The following is a 15,639-nucleotide window of genomic DNA, read 5'->3' on the forward strand; positions in this document are numbered from 1 at the left end:
AAAACAAAGCTAACATATCAATTTTCTATTCAGCTTTTATGCTAGCTCTGAATGTTACCCTGAAGTACTGATGTAATACTGCACTTACAGCACATACTATTCTTGGGAAACCTGAACTTGTTTCATGCTGCAGATTCATTCATGCAAAAACTATCATGCTATCATTACAAGGCAACATTGCATAAGATTACAAAGAACAACAACAGCATAATATAAAAATAAATAAATAAATAAATAAAGTGAATAAATAATATTCACAGAGAAGGCTGAAAAGAAGAAATGCTCAAATGAATGTAAGACAAAACATCATGAATTCGTGAAGATATTTTGGGAGGATAAAATGCAGAAACTCTCAATCGAATACTAAGTTTAAACACAGTCCTTAAAAGGGCAAAATGAAGAAAGAAAGAACACACAAATAAGATATCAATAAAATCAACAATTCAGTGTTTCTCTACTGTTTGGTGTGTCTCCTGCCACCCACAGTCTAGGATGGATTAAATTTCCAGTCAGTCCTAGTCTTCTGCTAGAAAAGGTGGAAACACATGGCTCTGTAATATAGCACCAGCCATCTTTTGTTTGCTCTGGTGTCTGCTGTTGTCTGGTATGTATATATTTCTGTTATCGTATTTGCGAGAGGTCAACAATTACATTGCATGATTTGTCGTTTGCTTGTTTGATTACCATAAGTGTTACACAAACTTTTACACAAGATTATTTAAACAACTATTCAAAGTCAAGTATATATTACTTTCTTACAAGGCAACAGAGTTAGAGGTATTACATATACAAAAATGAACTGACATTTGTCTAATTGAGGGCCAATCTATGGAAAAATTGTAATGGTACTCTGTGTACTCTCTGCCACGAACTGAGAACTAGATTTAAAAAATAATCCCACATCTCTTCAGAAGGGGTAAATAATGAATGCAGAAATAAAGAACAATTTCTGTCTGTCTGAAGAATAATGAGCTGTGTCTGCTATTTTTCATGGTCAAACAAATAGGAATAAGGTGCCATTACGTGATAAGTACCACATAAGCACCTTGAGAGGCAAGAGTTGGATGTAAGCATTAAAAACACATACATGCATACTAAGAGAAAGAAAGAAAGAAGACATCACAAATGTGACACAAATGGAGAACTGACTTTTCATAGAATGCGTGTTTGATTGTGCAGTAAAATATTCTGGCTCTTATTCTGCATGCAAGCAAATTCTCCACAACTCACAATCTGAGTTAAAGACGGCATTTCGTCGTGCATGTAACACAGTTGTTTGAAGTTTCATTCAACAGGCACATTATACAGAGGATGACAATTTAAAAAAAAATAGTCTGAAGATTGTTTGATGATCCCGTTGCCAAGCACTTACATGTGAATTATAGAGAACTCACACAGATGTCGATAGTTCTCATGTCTCATGGATACTTTTCACATAACTACTTGTCTCTTGTGCAGAATGCCACATCAGTTTATGAACAATGAATTTAAAAAACTTTTCTTCTTGATAGCACAATAATATATAGCAGACTGAGGGAAATACATACAACTATGTTTTCATCTGTACAAATTACTACTGGAAATGAAACTGAAATGAGCATGTGGTAATACTCGCAGAGAGATCCTGTCTGAGGTTGTTCGTCCGCCTGGTATAGGTCTTTCTATGTTACATCACTTTGGCAATTTGCATGTCTCTGTTAAAAAGATGAGATGAAATGATTAGGATAACAGGAACACCCAGGCCTCAAGTGAAGAAAATCTCTCACGTGGACAGGAATCAAACCCAGGACACTCACAACAGAGCATGAGCTGTGGACACAAATTACTTATAAACACAATAAAGTAATTGTCTGAATTTTTTTTCAAGTGATTAACTGTTGCTGACAATGATTCAAAATTAAAACCTGTAATATATTAGAACTATGTGCTGATCTAGAGAACTTCAATTAAGCCTTCCCATTATTACACACTGACTGGCTCACAACTTCAACTGCCATCCATTCCTGTCTACAATGTCCAAAAGACATAACTGGTCCCAAACATTATAAGAATGTCAAAAAAACTCAGACACGAGATGGTAGGGCATTCAAGTAGATAAAAATGTCATATGATAAAAAAAATTAGGTAAGAAAGTAAAACTGAAGAAGTGCAACATATTGAAAATGTTATTTGACTGCAAAGTTGATGTAATGAAAATTAATGAAACTCCATAACATTATAACGAGTCAAGTGATGAATATGGCCAGAAAGTGAGGAGCAAATTCCAGATGATAGAGGCTACAGGATCATATTCTTAAAAGAGAATAATGGTGGAGCAAGACATGTAAATTATGCAAATCATTCAGTACAGAGCAGAGCTGCTGTGTTAAGCACCTGGCAAGAGGTGTGAGTAACAAAATATGTCACCACATAAACATGGCTATTACAGAATACACTAGTGCAGGGGCATGCAAAACTGTCCACAAACACCTGCACAAATACATAATTGGAATTGTAGCCTAGCTGCTTACAATTAAACACTACATTACTTTAAAAAAAAAAAATAAATAAATAAAATAAAATAAAGGTCTGAAAGATATATAAATTTAGAATATTTCAGAATCTGATTAGTGAAATTAGATATCGCAGAATGTAAAATAACTCCTGTTGAAAGGTGTTCACTGCTATAAACTTGTTTTATTTGTGTAATAACGTCAGTAAGAATGGAAATATGTGCTTTTACAAAATCACTTTTCGTTGTATAAAGGAATTGCAGTACTTCTGATATCTGGGGCACTGTATCTAGAAACTTTCTTCTCACTCCACATTGTTGTTTATCTACAGGAAAGAGGAAAAAGTAATACTGCTGGCATATGTGGCTATCCTGTAAGCATCAACACTGCCTTGTCATCATCATCATCATCATCATCATTATCATTATCATTATTATTATTACTTACTAATGTTTGTGGATAAATTAAATTCCCACATGTGCAGAACTATTTGAAGGAGTACATAAAATCAAAACTGTGTTCTGAAAGCGGTTGAACTTTTACGTTACTGCAGTGAACACCAATGGAAACAGAATTTGCAAAAATGTGCTGTCAGTTTCCAGAATGAATTGTTCAATCTGCAGCAGTGTATGCACCATTTTGAAACTTCCACACATACGGTTGGACGGATCAGTAAGGTAACATCATTGCCCGCTAAAAATGAGGTTGTGGGTTAAAGTACCGATCTGGCACACTGCTTTAATCTGCCTACCAGTTGTCACAATATGCAATACAGTGAAAAAGTTCATTCATATGAATTGTCAATAGGATGCCATCCAGAGAGGAAAGACACCAAAAATATATGAAATACATAAAATATCACACAATTAGCAGAATCATAGCATAATTCAAAAAAGAAAACATAATCCTGGATTTAAAAGCCAACACTGATCACAGTAATAATTCAAACTAAAGGCAAACAGTTCAGTAAAATACACATCTTTCATTACTTCCATATTGTGAGTTTGCAGTCTTCTTTTAATAGTTATGGCCCATTCAGAAATTTAATGAATTTTTGTAAAACTACTGTGGAAGCAAAATAAAAACTTGAGATGTTTTTAGAAAGGCTGACACATTATCTGTTCCTTAATACTACTTGAGTCAGTTTTTTGCCCAAATTACTGTTTGATATTGAATCGGAACACCATACAAATAATAGTAATAAACAGCCTTCCTGTGGGCAAACAGAAAATATTTCTACTTTGTGTGTGTGTGTGTGTGTGTGTGTGTTGTAAAACTGTTCTTGCATAGCTAGTGTAACAGTAGAACCTCTCCAATATATTACTATCCATAATCATTTCAATAGGTACCACAGTGAAAAAACTTTGTTTCATGACTGTCACAGACAGAGACTTAATCTGATTACAAACAATCATTTTAACAATTACTATCTAGCAGACACTTATGACACAGTAGAACATGGAACATACACAATAGGATGTAACAGAGTAAACCATCAAATACACTTAACAGGATCAAAACACAACAGTTTTATATACACTCAAGTAGCAATATTGCCAAAATGGTCACAGCATTATTTTCTTCTGTCTTCCTCCTGCATTTTACTATCTATGAATAAGTTCTGTGAGGGACAGGTAACAACTAAATGTTCAAGACTTTATTTCACACTTCCTTATGTCACATGATTCACAGATGCTAATCTCCTTTTGCCTAATCATAAATATCTCTGTTTATCAGGTCACCGACACCAACTAGTATTTACTTAAAAAAAAAACTCGTGGAAATATTACTCCATGCACATAGTTTCTATCTAAGAAAATGATTTCTTCATGTCCTTCTTGCAGTCAATGCAACCCACAGTCTCCCCCTCCCACCTCCCTCTCTCTCCAGCAACCTTTCAATGAATTTACAAGCACTATTCAGAAAGTAACCTCCAGTTTTTAAGTAGCCTGGCGGGAAGTACTGATACAAACTGAATAGACACTACAAGGACATGTAGCTTAGAGCAAATGCCACATTGCTTTTTGTTCAATTGAAAATCTCACACGTGTTGACATTCAATTCACAAATTGCGCTGTACAGAGACTGATTGCGATAAATGATGGTGCTGTACATAAATGGCGAATGTTCATGACAATGGTAGAAGTGGCCAGTGGTCATCTATCTGCAGTCAGCAATGAACTAGGATAGAAAATTGATGTAAAAATCTGGGAAAACTGGCATTTCATTTTTTGCATTTAGAGTATCTCAAGGCCTGTGCTGTTTGGATTCTAAAAGTTGTCCGAGAACAACATAACTCAATGATTGATTACTTCTGTGGCCTTCATTTGATATAATGTTGAAGGAGAAGGCCTACTGCACAGAACTGTGATTGCTGACAAGACAAGGGTTTCCTATGTTAACAAAAACAAAACAACAATCAAACCAGTTACATCATACTGTCTCCCTCAACAAAACAAAATAGTCATGAAGTTTAGGGCTACGATTATTTTCTGGACTGTGAAAGGCATCTTCTTTTCAGATTTTCTTTTCAGATATGGAAAAATAATCAATTCTGAAGCATGCTGTGATACATTAAGGAAACTGAGAAGAGCCGTCAGATGGTGCGGTCCCTAGACTACCAGACCTTTGATGGGCAATTCTTGGGCACACTGGTAAATACAGTAACAAATGGGGAATTTTTCAGATCTGTCCTACAGCTCAGACTTTGCTTCAAGTGATTTCCACTTCTTCATGCAGATGAAAAAGTGGCTTTACTCTCAATGTTCTGACAAGAACGAACAGCTTTCAAAGTACAAGCAAGGTATGGCTGGAAACTCAGGTGGCCAAGCTTTATGAACAGCAAATTTGTCAACTCATTAAGAGATCTGAAAAATCTGAAACATTCTTAAATATGAATGGTGGTGTGTAATGAAGTAATAAAAGGTTATAGTTTTAGTATTTTTCTAATAAAGTTCCTTTAATTATTCTAGTAATTTTTAACAGTCTACCAGAGGTTAATTTCCAGATAGCTCTCATATCTCACATAAAAGATGGTCTCCTTCCCCCTCCTTTCCCAAAATCCATTATAACTAAAATGACAAAAAAGTATTCGTGAGAAACATGTAGAGGGTTCTCCATAGAGAGAGAAATGGAGGGAGAGGTTACAAATTACATTTGTAAGGAAATGGTTTTTACAAATCCATACCATTTTGCAACTTTTTTGTGTATTATACCTAAAACAGTAGAAAAATTTTTGAGACTGATCACTTATTACAGAGACAGTTTGATAGTTTCAATGGAAATATCATGCTGTATGATGTTTTCTTCTTCTAAGAAAATAGTACATGTGCTTTTATGTATCATGACAATGGAGTTCCCAAGTGAAAGCTTTTCTTTTTTTTCTTGCAAAAAGATTTTTTTTTACATCCATGGCACTTCACATGTCAAAAATTGTTTTTTGTAATGGAAACCACTCTGATTTCAACAGTTCGCACGTAACGTTTAAAAACATTGATTTTCTCCTGTAGTCTACATACTTCACATGAAAATTCCCACAATTTTATAAAATTATAAATGCTTCACTCAATCAAACCTCATTTTTCTTTTAAAGTCTTTAGCACTTTCTTATGAATTTGTGATTCTATTTTTATTTACTTCTCACAGCCTTCTCGATATTAAGCCCCTACCGGACTAAGGCATCTACTATAATGCCTTTTTGTCTGGGAGAAGTTAAGCATTTCTTTTCAGTCCTGTTACACAGGATGTATGATTATACTTTATGCTACTCATTCCTTAGCAGAGTTTTCAACCAAGAAACTTATGAATCTTTTGTTACCAGCCTATTCTAACCCTCCTTGTGAACTGTCGCCACCAACATGGCCTGCGAGCAAGGCAGAGAGAGTGCTGCTGTAGCCAGCAATCTGCTGCTGAAGGGGCAGTGACGGGCTCGAATCCAAAGTGCGGACGGGGCCAGGAGAGCTGTCTGAGCCTTGGGATGCAAGTGTTGGGCAGTCCAGGAGATCCAGCGCATCTGATGGAGTAGGAGGCCCTATAATAAAGAGATTAATATATTATGTAAGGAATTCTCTAGAATGTGGTGGCACTGTTACATGTCAAATATAAGCAACAATGAAGAGGCTTTTTCTTATTATTCTAGTTAGATGCAATTGATCTCAAATTAAAAGAAGAAAGAGATTTTAAGTTATGGAAACAGAACAGAAAAGAACACTTAAGAGTTCGTGCAAATGAAAAAAGGGCACATAAATATGTACGAAACAGAACAGATTAAGAGGAAAATTTAACCCAGGAGTGGCTGACATCAACTGTGCTAGGAGCTGCTGACTTACAGTCCTCGAGGCTATACTGGGTGGCTATCAGGGTAGAAATACACATGTCGGGTTGTCTGGTCACCACAGTTACACTGGTTAGACAGACTGGTTTTAAGAGATTTGCTTTGGGTCTTGCTTCAGTCCACTGCCTGTTAAGGGATTACAAAACTCTTAAGTTTTTGAGGTTGCTGAGGACTAGTTGTTCTGGCAGTTCCATCCTAATTGTTTCTTGATGTTGACAAAACCTTCACTTTAAGCTGAGTTTGGTATTCATAGTCCTTGGCTGTTATGAGGCAGTTATTTCTTGATTTCAGCCTTTGGGTAACCAACGGAATACTGTTGTTCAGACATGGAGGGCTTCATTTTCTCTTTGTGGGTTGTTGCCTCTCCTCAAATTGTAGCAGATTAATTCAAGCCAGGTAGTAGAACTTACCTATAGGAATAGATTTCAGATAGCTAGTGATTAATCTGCACATTTCACTGAATGAGGCATCAACATGCTTTGTAGTAGATGAGAGAGACACATCTTCTTTCTTTTTGGCACAATAACAAATTTCCAGTACTGTTGTTTCTACCACTTGTGGCTTAGCATCTAAATTTGAGCCTACACTTCTCTGGATGACATTGTTTCTATGACCAATTTTCTTTCGGTTGTGCTGGTCTACCTCGGAGCTCTATTCTGGTTTGCACCCAAGTATCTGGGGCCGGAGCAGTGCTCCAATAGCATTCCTCTCCATGTAGCCTGGGATTTTGTCAGGTTAGCCTTCAGTTAGTCCTGCACATACTCTAGTATGGGCTTCTCCAGGATGTTAGTGTTTGGACAACACAGCTCTTTCATTAGTGTACACTGGTACGAATATTGAAGTGTTGGGGCTAGTACGCTGCCTGGAGGTAGGTCATTTCTCTGCCACTTTCTTCATCGCTTCTGAAATTCCACAAGAACATGCATTTTTCGAGAAGACACGCAACATGAATGGAGTATGATTGAACAGCAAAGCATTAACACAGTAATAAATTTTTTATTTTTATTTTAACACAGTAAAATTCAATATTTAATATGCCTATACTCTTCATTTGAAACTACATCTGTAATTTCCAAATAACTGTGAGGACAGTAGTGGAGGTACTTACTGTTTTATTCAGTTTCATTTGCAGATGGATTATGGGAAGAATAAATACTATGGTATCTGTTGTCCATAAAAATGTACGTTCATAATTTTTACAAGAGCACTAAGGGTCTGCAGTATACTTCTGATTTCCCCCTTAAAATCATTTCTTGAAAATTTTCCACTACATTTTCTTAAAGAGAGATTTTTTTAAAAAAATCTGCCAATTCAAATACTTCAAAATGGCTGTCATCCTCTTCCATCATTCTAATAAATTTGTGACCATTTTCACTGTAAATTGTGAATACCAGATGTTTCTTTTAATCAACCTGATGTATATATTAGTTATGTAGAAATGCCAACAAATTGCTTGCACAAGATAGACTAGTTGCCTCAGTTTGGTATTTGGACTGAAGATCACAACAACAAACGGCATGGCCGCCAAATGCCATTGCCTTAAACATAATATTATTTATTTTAGCAATTAGTCTCAGTCTACAGGTTCATGATTTGGCAGAACACATAATATAATTGCAAGGCTGCAGAATTACAGACCATTTCTTACCTTCAGAAGGTGAAATTTTGAGTACTGCCAATAAACACATAAAGATACAAACAAATACCACGACTTTTGAAAGTGTTACATACTTCACTACGAAAGAAAATGGGATAGCTTGAGGAAGGTTAGAAATGAAGACCAGGTTACTCAGACACCAGGCTGAGATAAAGATGAACTGAGAGACATCATCAGAAAGATAAGGTCAAAAATAGTACCCTGGTATGCACTGTGCTGGCTTCAGGCCAGAGATGATAGAATGGAGGACTGAGTGGTAAAGGTGGAGTAAGAGAAACATACATGAGAACAACAGAAGGAAATACTGAGTGGTGAAGATAAAGCAATAGGAAGGTAAATGAGAAATGAAATGAATAATGCATTTGAGAACTATGCAAAAAATGGAAAATGTGATGGGGAACCCAAACTACTAGCAGCAGTGACAGAGAGAAAAAAAAAAAAAAGTAGCAAAGTAAGTCATTGAGTAAATACACCAAGAAATACTACCAAAAGGTAAAAGAAAAAATGTGGGAAAAAAGATTACATTTGTGATGATGATGACTGTGTCCTTAAGGCTGACATAGGGCAAAATTGCAAAACAATATTCAATTTTTTTTACTGCGTAATTTATTAGATTGATTTTTTAAGAATAACATCAGAAAGTTTTATATTCAAATTATGGCTAGACATACATTTTAAAAAAGTTAGTCGGCACCTGCCACGCCCTCTCTTTCTATGCTGTGGTCTATGGCTTCTTTATGCTAGAAATTTGTGTGTTAATTTTTCATTCACACAATCAAAAAGAACTGCGTCCAAGTTCAAGTCCTGGAAGGCCATGAGAAAGATTATCTCTGCTTGTTCATTTGTTTACAATGACGTATTTTTTTTTTAAAGTACATGTTACAAACTTATTTAAGTTTTTAGTTTTGCATATATCAACCTGTTATGCCCGAAATGGGTTGTAACAGTAGACGAATATTTTTAAAAAAAGTGAGGAAATATTGAATTTCTTGTGTACAAGGTCCAGGAAATTTAAATAACAGTGTTACAGATGCTGCTCCTGAGTATGAAGAACACCGAGTTCATTAAAGAAGAAAATCAGTGAAGAAATTGATGATGCTGTGTACAGGGCCAAAGACGAGTTTTTTAGTGGATTTAGGTCAACTGAATTAGAATTGCTGGCCCTTAGGTTTAATGTTTCATATGCATATGGCTATTGTGGGTCAAAGGACCTTAGACTTTATGGTGACAGTAACTGAACTGGCTTTGTAAGTAACATACATAATTTGTGAAAAATTTGTAAACATGAAAAGATAGCTGCATGTGATACCTGTCTAGTCTTCAATAGTGAAAATGTAGGTAGGATTAAGTGCCTGCAGAAACTAGGCTTCCATTCCGGTGCTTTCACACTGAAGATACTCAAAAGCATCGATCAAGTGCGACTGGACAAAGCAGCAAAAGAAAAAATGCAAAAGTTGGCTAAGTAAAGGAGGCACGGGAAGAGATTACTCCATGAAGACGAGGATGAGAATAAAGATTATGGATATTGACAGCATTATCCCTATAGGTATAGCAATATTTTCAAAAACTGAAATAAAAACTTTAAGTCTAATTGCCGTAAAATTACTTTTTTGAGCTAGGATGTAATTTTCTCAGTAACTTTAAAAGCTAATGCCCTGAAGTTTGGCACAGTTCTTTAGAATTACTTACTGAATAATCCTGTGCAGCACTTTTCCAATACCTTTTCTCTGCGAAAAGTTCTCCTTTAAAATTTAAGAAAAATAGAGCAGTCTCGGGTAACACGAAAATGAAGGATCACCCTTTGACTAAACATGCCTTGGTGCACGGCCAGCACATCTTGGCACAGTGTTACACCATCCGGGTTAGCTGGATACTTCCAACTAATACCAACCTGTCAGAACTCCGGAGATGGGAACTTGCCCTTCAGTAAATCCTCTCTTCTCGTTATCCGCCAGGCCTCAACCTCCGCTAATTTCAAGTTGCCGCCGCTATTACCTCACCTGTCTTTCAACAACATCATTGCCACTGTACTTCTGCCTCGACTGACATCTCTGCCGAAACTCTTTGCCTTTACAAATGTCTGCTTGTGTCTGTGTATGTGCGGTTGGATATGGGTGTGTGCGCGAGTGTATACCTGTCCTTTTTTCCCCCTAAGGTAAGTCTTTCCGCTCCCGGGATTGGAATGACTCCTTACCCTCTCCCTTAAAACCCACATCCTTTCATCTTTCCCTCTCCTTCCCTCTTTCCTGACGAAGCAATCGTGGGTTGCGAAAGCTTGAATTTTGTGTGTATGTTTGTGTTTGTTTGTGTGTCTATCGACCCGCCAGCGCTTTCGTTTGGTAAGTTACATCATCTTTGTTTTTAGATATATTTTTCCCTTGTGGAATGTTTCCCTCTATTATATCCATATCATTAATTTGAACCCAACAATTACGTTTGTTATTGTCACTGTTGCATTTTGAAATCTTTTCTGTTGTCTTATTTTCTCTCTCTGTTTTTGCCACTAGTTTCACTTTGTATTCACCTTCTCCTTTTTACCGTAATCTACTATACAATTTTATCCCGCCTATATATACTCAATAATACGTAGCCCACTTCCAAACCATAACCAAAAATAATTTTTTTTTCCGCTTTCAACACTACCACTGCTATAAAATCCACCGTTTCTAGTTCTCAAACAGTTCCTTTCACCTATTAAACAACCATTTCGGCTAGTTCTAATAACTTTCGCTTTATTTCCAATTCCATTTTTCCCACATCACTGATCATTTTTAGCCGCTTCCCACAGGTTTTAATGTCATTATTTCTTCGTCAGACAATTGTTAGCCTCATTTTCATAATCTGCCACCACAAAACCACTCCTTTTAATACATGTATATGCAGTTTTTTCGAAATTTTTCCGAATTTCTCCACCCTTTAACGTGTTTTGGTGGCAACACAATCTCCTAATCTTTGTGCACATCGTTGTCTACCAACCCAAGTTCACCACAGGATCAACATAGCCCAGCTTTAACCAACACTTTTTCGCCTTTTTTCACACCAGATCTCCAGTTGCTTTCTAGTTCACCTTTATCTCTCCCCATATATTTTTATTTTCATTTTCATTTCAGCCTCATGTTACACTTTCCACCTTCTAATACCATGTCACCCTCACAACACCCCCACAACGACCCCATTAAGTTTTATTTACATTCCCTCCGCAAACATGCCTTCGCCCTAGCCAGGTTAAGCTCCCATATTTTATTTTCTCAGGCTTGTCTGACATTTGGCATTACCCCCAAAGGCCTCACACTTAAAGTTCCCATCTCTGGCTGCAACCCTTCTTTCCATCAGTCCCTATACCAATTCCAAACTGAACAATCCATTGCCCTCACCCACCTAATCCTTCACCTACACATCAAGTCAGCCAACAAACACACCCGTCAACTCCTATCCTTAATAAAAGTCCTCAGAGTTTCCTCTCCCACACCCACACCGGTTGTTCAGAGCATCCTCCTACAGGACAACCGCAAATTAGAACAGCATGCCACCCTCCATCTCAAAAAACTATCCAATCTCTTGGTTTCCCACCTCTGGAAAGGCAACTCACTCACCTTTCACAATCATTCCAACAAACCTCAACCTCCTCTCATTGCACACAAACCCAGTCTCTCCCATCTACTCAATCTCCCACTTCCAGCTCTACTCCCTCCAAAAACTCAAAATTCAAATCAGCACAATCTGGAACCACAACACCCTAATTCAGTAGTTAACCTTACCTCCAAACCTCTCTCCCAATCCGAAACCTCTGTCCTATCCAAAGGCCTCACCTTCAGCCCCACTCCCAGATTCAACCAAACAGCCCTTGTCAAAGATTTACTGTCCTACACTGGTGCTCTCTGCTGGAAATATCAATTTGCCAAGAAGAAAAATGATCCTAATCCTACTCCTAATGATCCAGATCCCCAAGACACTATCCAAATTGAACCCTGCCTGGAACAGTTCCGTCCTCCGTCACAGCGGGTCCCACCTCCTCTTCCTCAAAATCACCCTCTCCAAACATTCCAGGAATTTCTGACTTCCAGCCTTGCCTCTCAATCCTTCTTAAAAAACCTTAATCCTACTCCCAACATCACCACTGCTGAAGTCCAGGCTATCCGTGATCTGAAGGCTGACCGATCCATCGTCATTCTTCCGACGGACAAGGGTTCCACGACCGTGGTACTTGATCGTCAGGAGTATGTGGCTGAGGGACTGCGTCAGCTTTCAGACAACGCCACATACAAAGTTTGCCAAGGTAATCCCATTCCTGAGGTCCAGGCGGAGCTTCAAGGAATCCTCAGAACCTTAGGCCCCCTACAAAACCTTTCACCTGACTCCATCAACCTCCTGACCCCACCGACACCCCGCACCCATACCTTCTACCTAAAATTCACAAACCCAATCATCCCGGCCGCCCCATTGTAGCTGGTTACCAAGCCTCCACAGAACGTATCTCTGCCTACGTAGATCAACACCTTCAACCCATTACATGCAGTCTCCCATCCTTCATCAAAGACACCAACCACTTTCTCGAACGCCTGGAATCCTTACCCAATCTGTTATCCCTGGAAACCATCCTTATAACCATTGATGCCACTTCCTTATACACAAATATTCCGCAAGTCCAGGGGCTTGCTGCAATGGAGCACTTTCTTTCACGCCGATCACCTGCCACCCTACCTAAAACCGCTTTCCTCATTACCTTAGCCAGCTTCATCCTGACCCAGAACTACTTCATTTTTGAAGGCCAGACATACCAACAATTAAAGGGAACAGCCATGGGTACCAGGATGGTACCCCTCGTATGCCAACCTATTCATGGGTCGCTTAGAGGAAGCCTTCTTGGTTACCCAGGCCTGCCAACCCAAAGTTTGGTACAGATTTATTGATGACATCTTCATGATCTGGACTCACAGTGAAGAAGAACTCCAGAATTTCCTCTCCAACCTCAACTCCTTTGGTTCCATCAGATTCACCTGGTCCTACTCCAAAGCCCATGCTACTTTCCTTGACATTGGCCTCCATCTGTCCAATGGCCAGCTTCACACGTCCGTCCACATCAAACCCACCAACAAGCAACAGTACCTCCATTATGACAGCTGCCACCCATTCCACATCAAACAGTCCCTTCCCTACAGCCTAGGTCTTCATGGCAAACGAATCTGCTCCAGTCCGGAATCCCTGAACCATTACACCAACAATCTGAAAACAGCTTTCGCATCCCGCAACTACCCTCCCGACCTGGTACAGAAGCAAATAACCAGAGCCACTTCCTCATCACCTCAAGCCCAGAACCTCCCACAGAAGAACCACAAAAGGGCCCTACTTGTGACAGGATACTTTCCGGGACTGGATCAGACTCTGAATGTGGCTCTCCAGCAGGGATACGACTTCCTCAAATCCCGCCCTGAAATGAGAACCATCCTTCATGAAATCTTCCTCACTCCACCAAGAATGTCTTTCCGCCGTCCACCTAACCTTCGTAACCTCTTAGTTAATCCCTATGAAATCCCCAAACCACCTTCCCTACCCTCTGGCTCTTACCCTTGTAACCGCCCCCAGTGTAAAACCAGTCCCATGCACCCTCCCACCACCACCTACTCCAGTCCTGTGACCCGGAAGGTGTACATGATCAAAGGCAGAGCCATGTGTGAAAGCACCGACGTGATTTACCAACTGACCTGCCTACACTGTGAAGCTTTCTATGTTGGAATGACCAGCAACAAACTGTCCATTCGCATGAATGGACACAGGCAGACAGTGTTTGTTGGTAATGAGGATCACCCTGTTGCTAAACATGCCTTGGTGCACAGCCAGCACAGCTTGGCACAGTGTTACACTGACCGGGTTACCTGGATACTTCCAACTAATACCAACCTGTCAGAACTCCGGAGATGGGAACTTGCCCTTCAGTATATCCTCTCTTCTTGTTATCCGCTAGGCCTCAACCTCCGCTAATTTCAAGTTGCCGCCGCTATTACCTCACCTGTCTTTCAACAACATCTTTGCCATGTACTTCTGCCTCGACTGACATCTCTGCCGAAACTCTTTGCCTTTACAAATGACTGCTTGTGTCTGTGTATGCGCGGTTGGATATGGGTGTGTGTGCGAGTGTATACATGTCCTTTTTTCCCCCTAAGGTAAGTCTTTTCCACTCCCGGGATTGGAATGACTCCCTACCATCTCCCTTAAAACACACATCCTTTCATTTTTCCCTCTCCTTCCCTCTTTCCTGATGAAGCAATCGTGGGTTGCGAAAGCTTGAATTTTGTGTGTATGTTTGTGTTTGTTTGTGTGTCTATCGACCTGCCAGCGCTTTCGTTTGGTAAGTCACATCATCTTTGTTTTTAGATATATTTTTCCCTTGTGGAATGTTTCCCTCTATTATATCCATATCATTAATTTGAACCCAACAATTAGGTTTGTTATTGTCACAGTTGCATTTCGAAATCTTTTCTGTTGTCTTATTTTCTCTCTCTGTTTTTGCCACTAGTTTCACTTTATATTCACCTTCTCCTTTTTACCGTAATCTACTATACAATTTTATCCCGCCTATATATACTCAATAATACGTAACCCACTTCCAAACCATAACCAAAAATATTTTTTTTTCCGCTTTCAACACTACCGCTGCTATAAAATCCACCGTTTCTAGTTCACAAACAGTTCCTTTCACCTATTAAACAACCATTTCGGCTATTTCGAATAACAAACAGTTCCTTTCACCTATTAAACAACCATTTCGGCTATTTCGAATAACAAACAGTTCCTTTCACCTATTAAACAACCATTTCGGCTAGTTCTAATAACTTTCGCTTTATTTCCAATTCCGTTTTTCCCACATCACTGATCATTTTTAGCCGCTTCCCACAGGTTTTAATGTCATTATTTCTTCGTCAGACAATTGTTAGCCTCATTTTCATAATCTGCCACCACAAAACCACTCCTTTTAATACATGTATATGCAGTTTTTTCGAAATTTTTCCGAATTTCTCCACCCTTTAACGTGTTTTGGTGGCAACACAATCTCCTAATCTTTGTGCACATCGTTGTCTACCAACCCAAGTTCACCACAGGATCAACATAGCCTAGCTTTAACCAACACTTTTTCGCCTTTTTTCACACCAGATCTCCAG

The 15,639-nt window shown here is 38.8% G+C and overlaps 1 protein-coding gene across 1 annotated transcript in view; it reads right to left on the reverse strand.

Annotated features, from left to right (window-relative positions):
- Positions 1-6,313: 6,313 nt before the first annotated feature.
- The window catches only part of LOC126416886 (deoxynucleotidyltransferase terminal-interacting protein 1), a 100,236-nt gene continuing 90,910 nt past the window's right edge, over positions 6,314-15,639 (reverse strand). The window contains exon 8 of the mRNA XM_050084773.1: positions 6,314-6,522. Coding sequence (XP_049940730.1) covers positions 6,314-6,522 — 209 coding nt within the window. The remainder of the gene's footprint in view (positions 6,523-15,639) is intronic.

Source organism: Schistocerca serialis, chromosome 1, assembly GCF_023864345.2.
Source record: "Schistocerca serialis cubense isolate TAMUIC-IGC-003099 chromosome 1, iqSchSeri2.2, whole genome shotgun sequence".
In the NCBI taxonomy this organism is placed as follows: Eukaryota; Metazoa; Arthropoda; class Insecta; order Orthoptera; family Acrididae; genus Schistocerca; species Schistocerca serialis.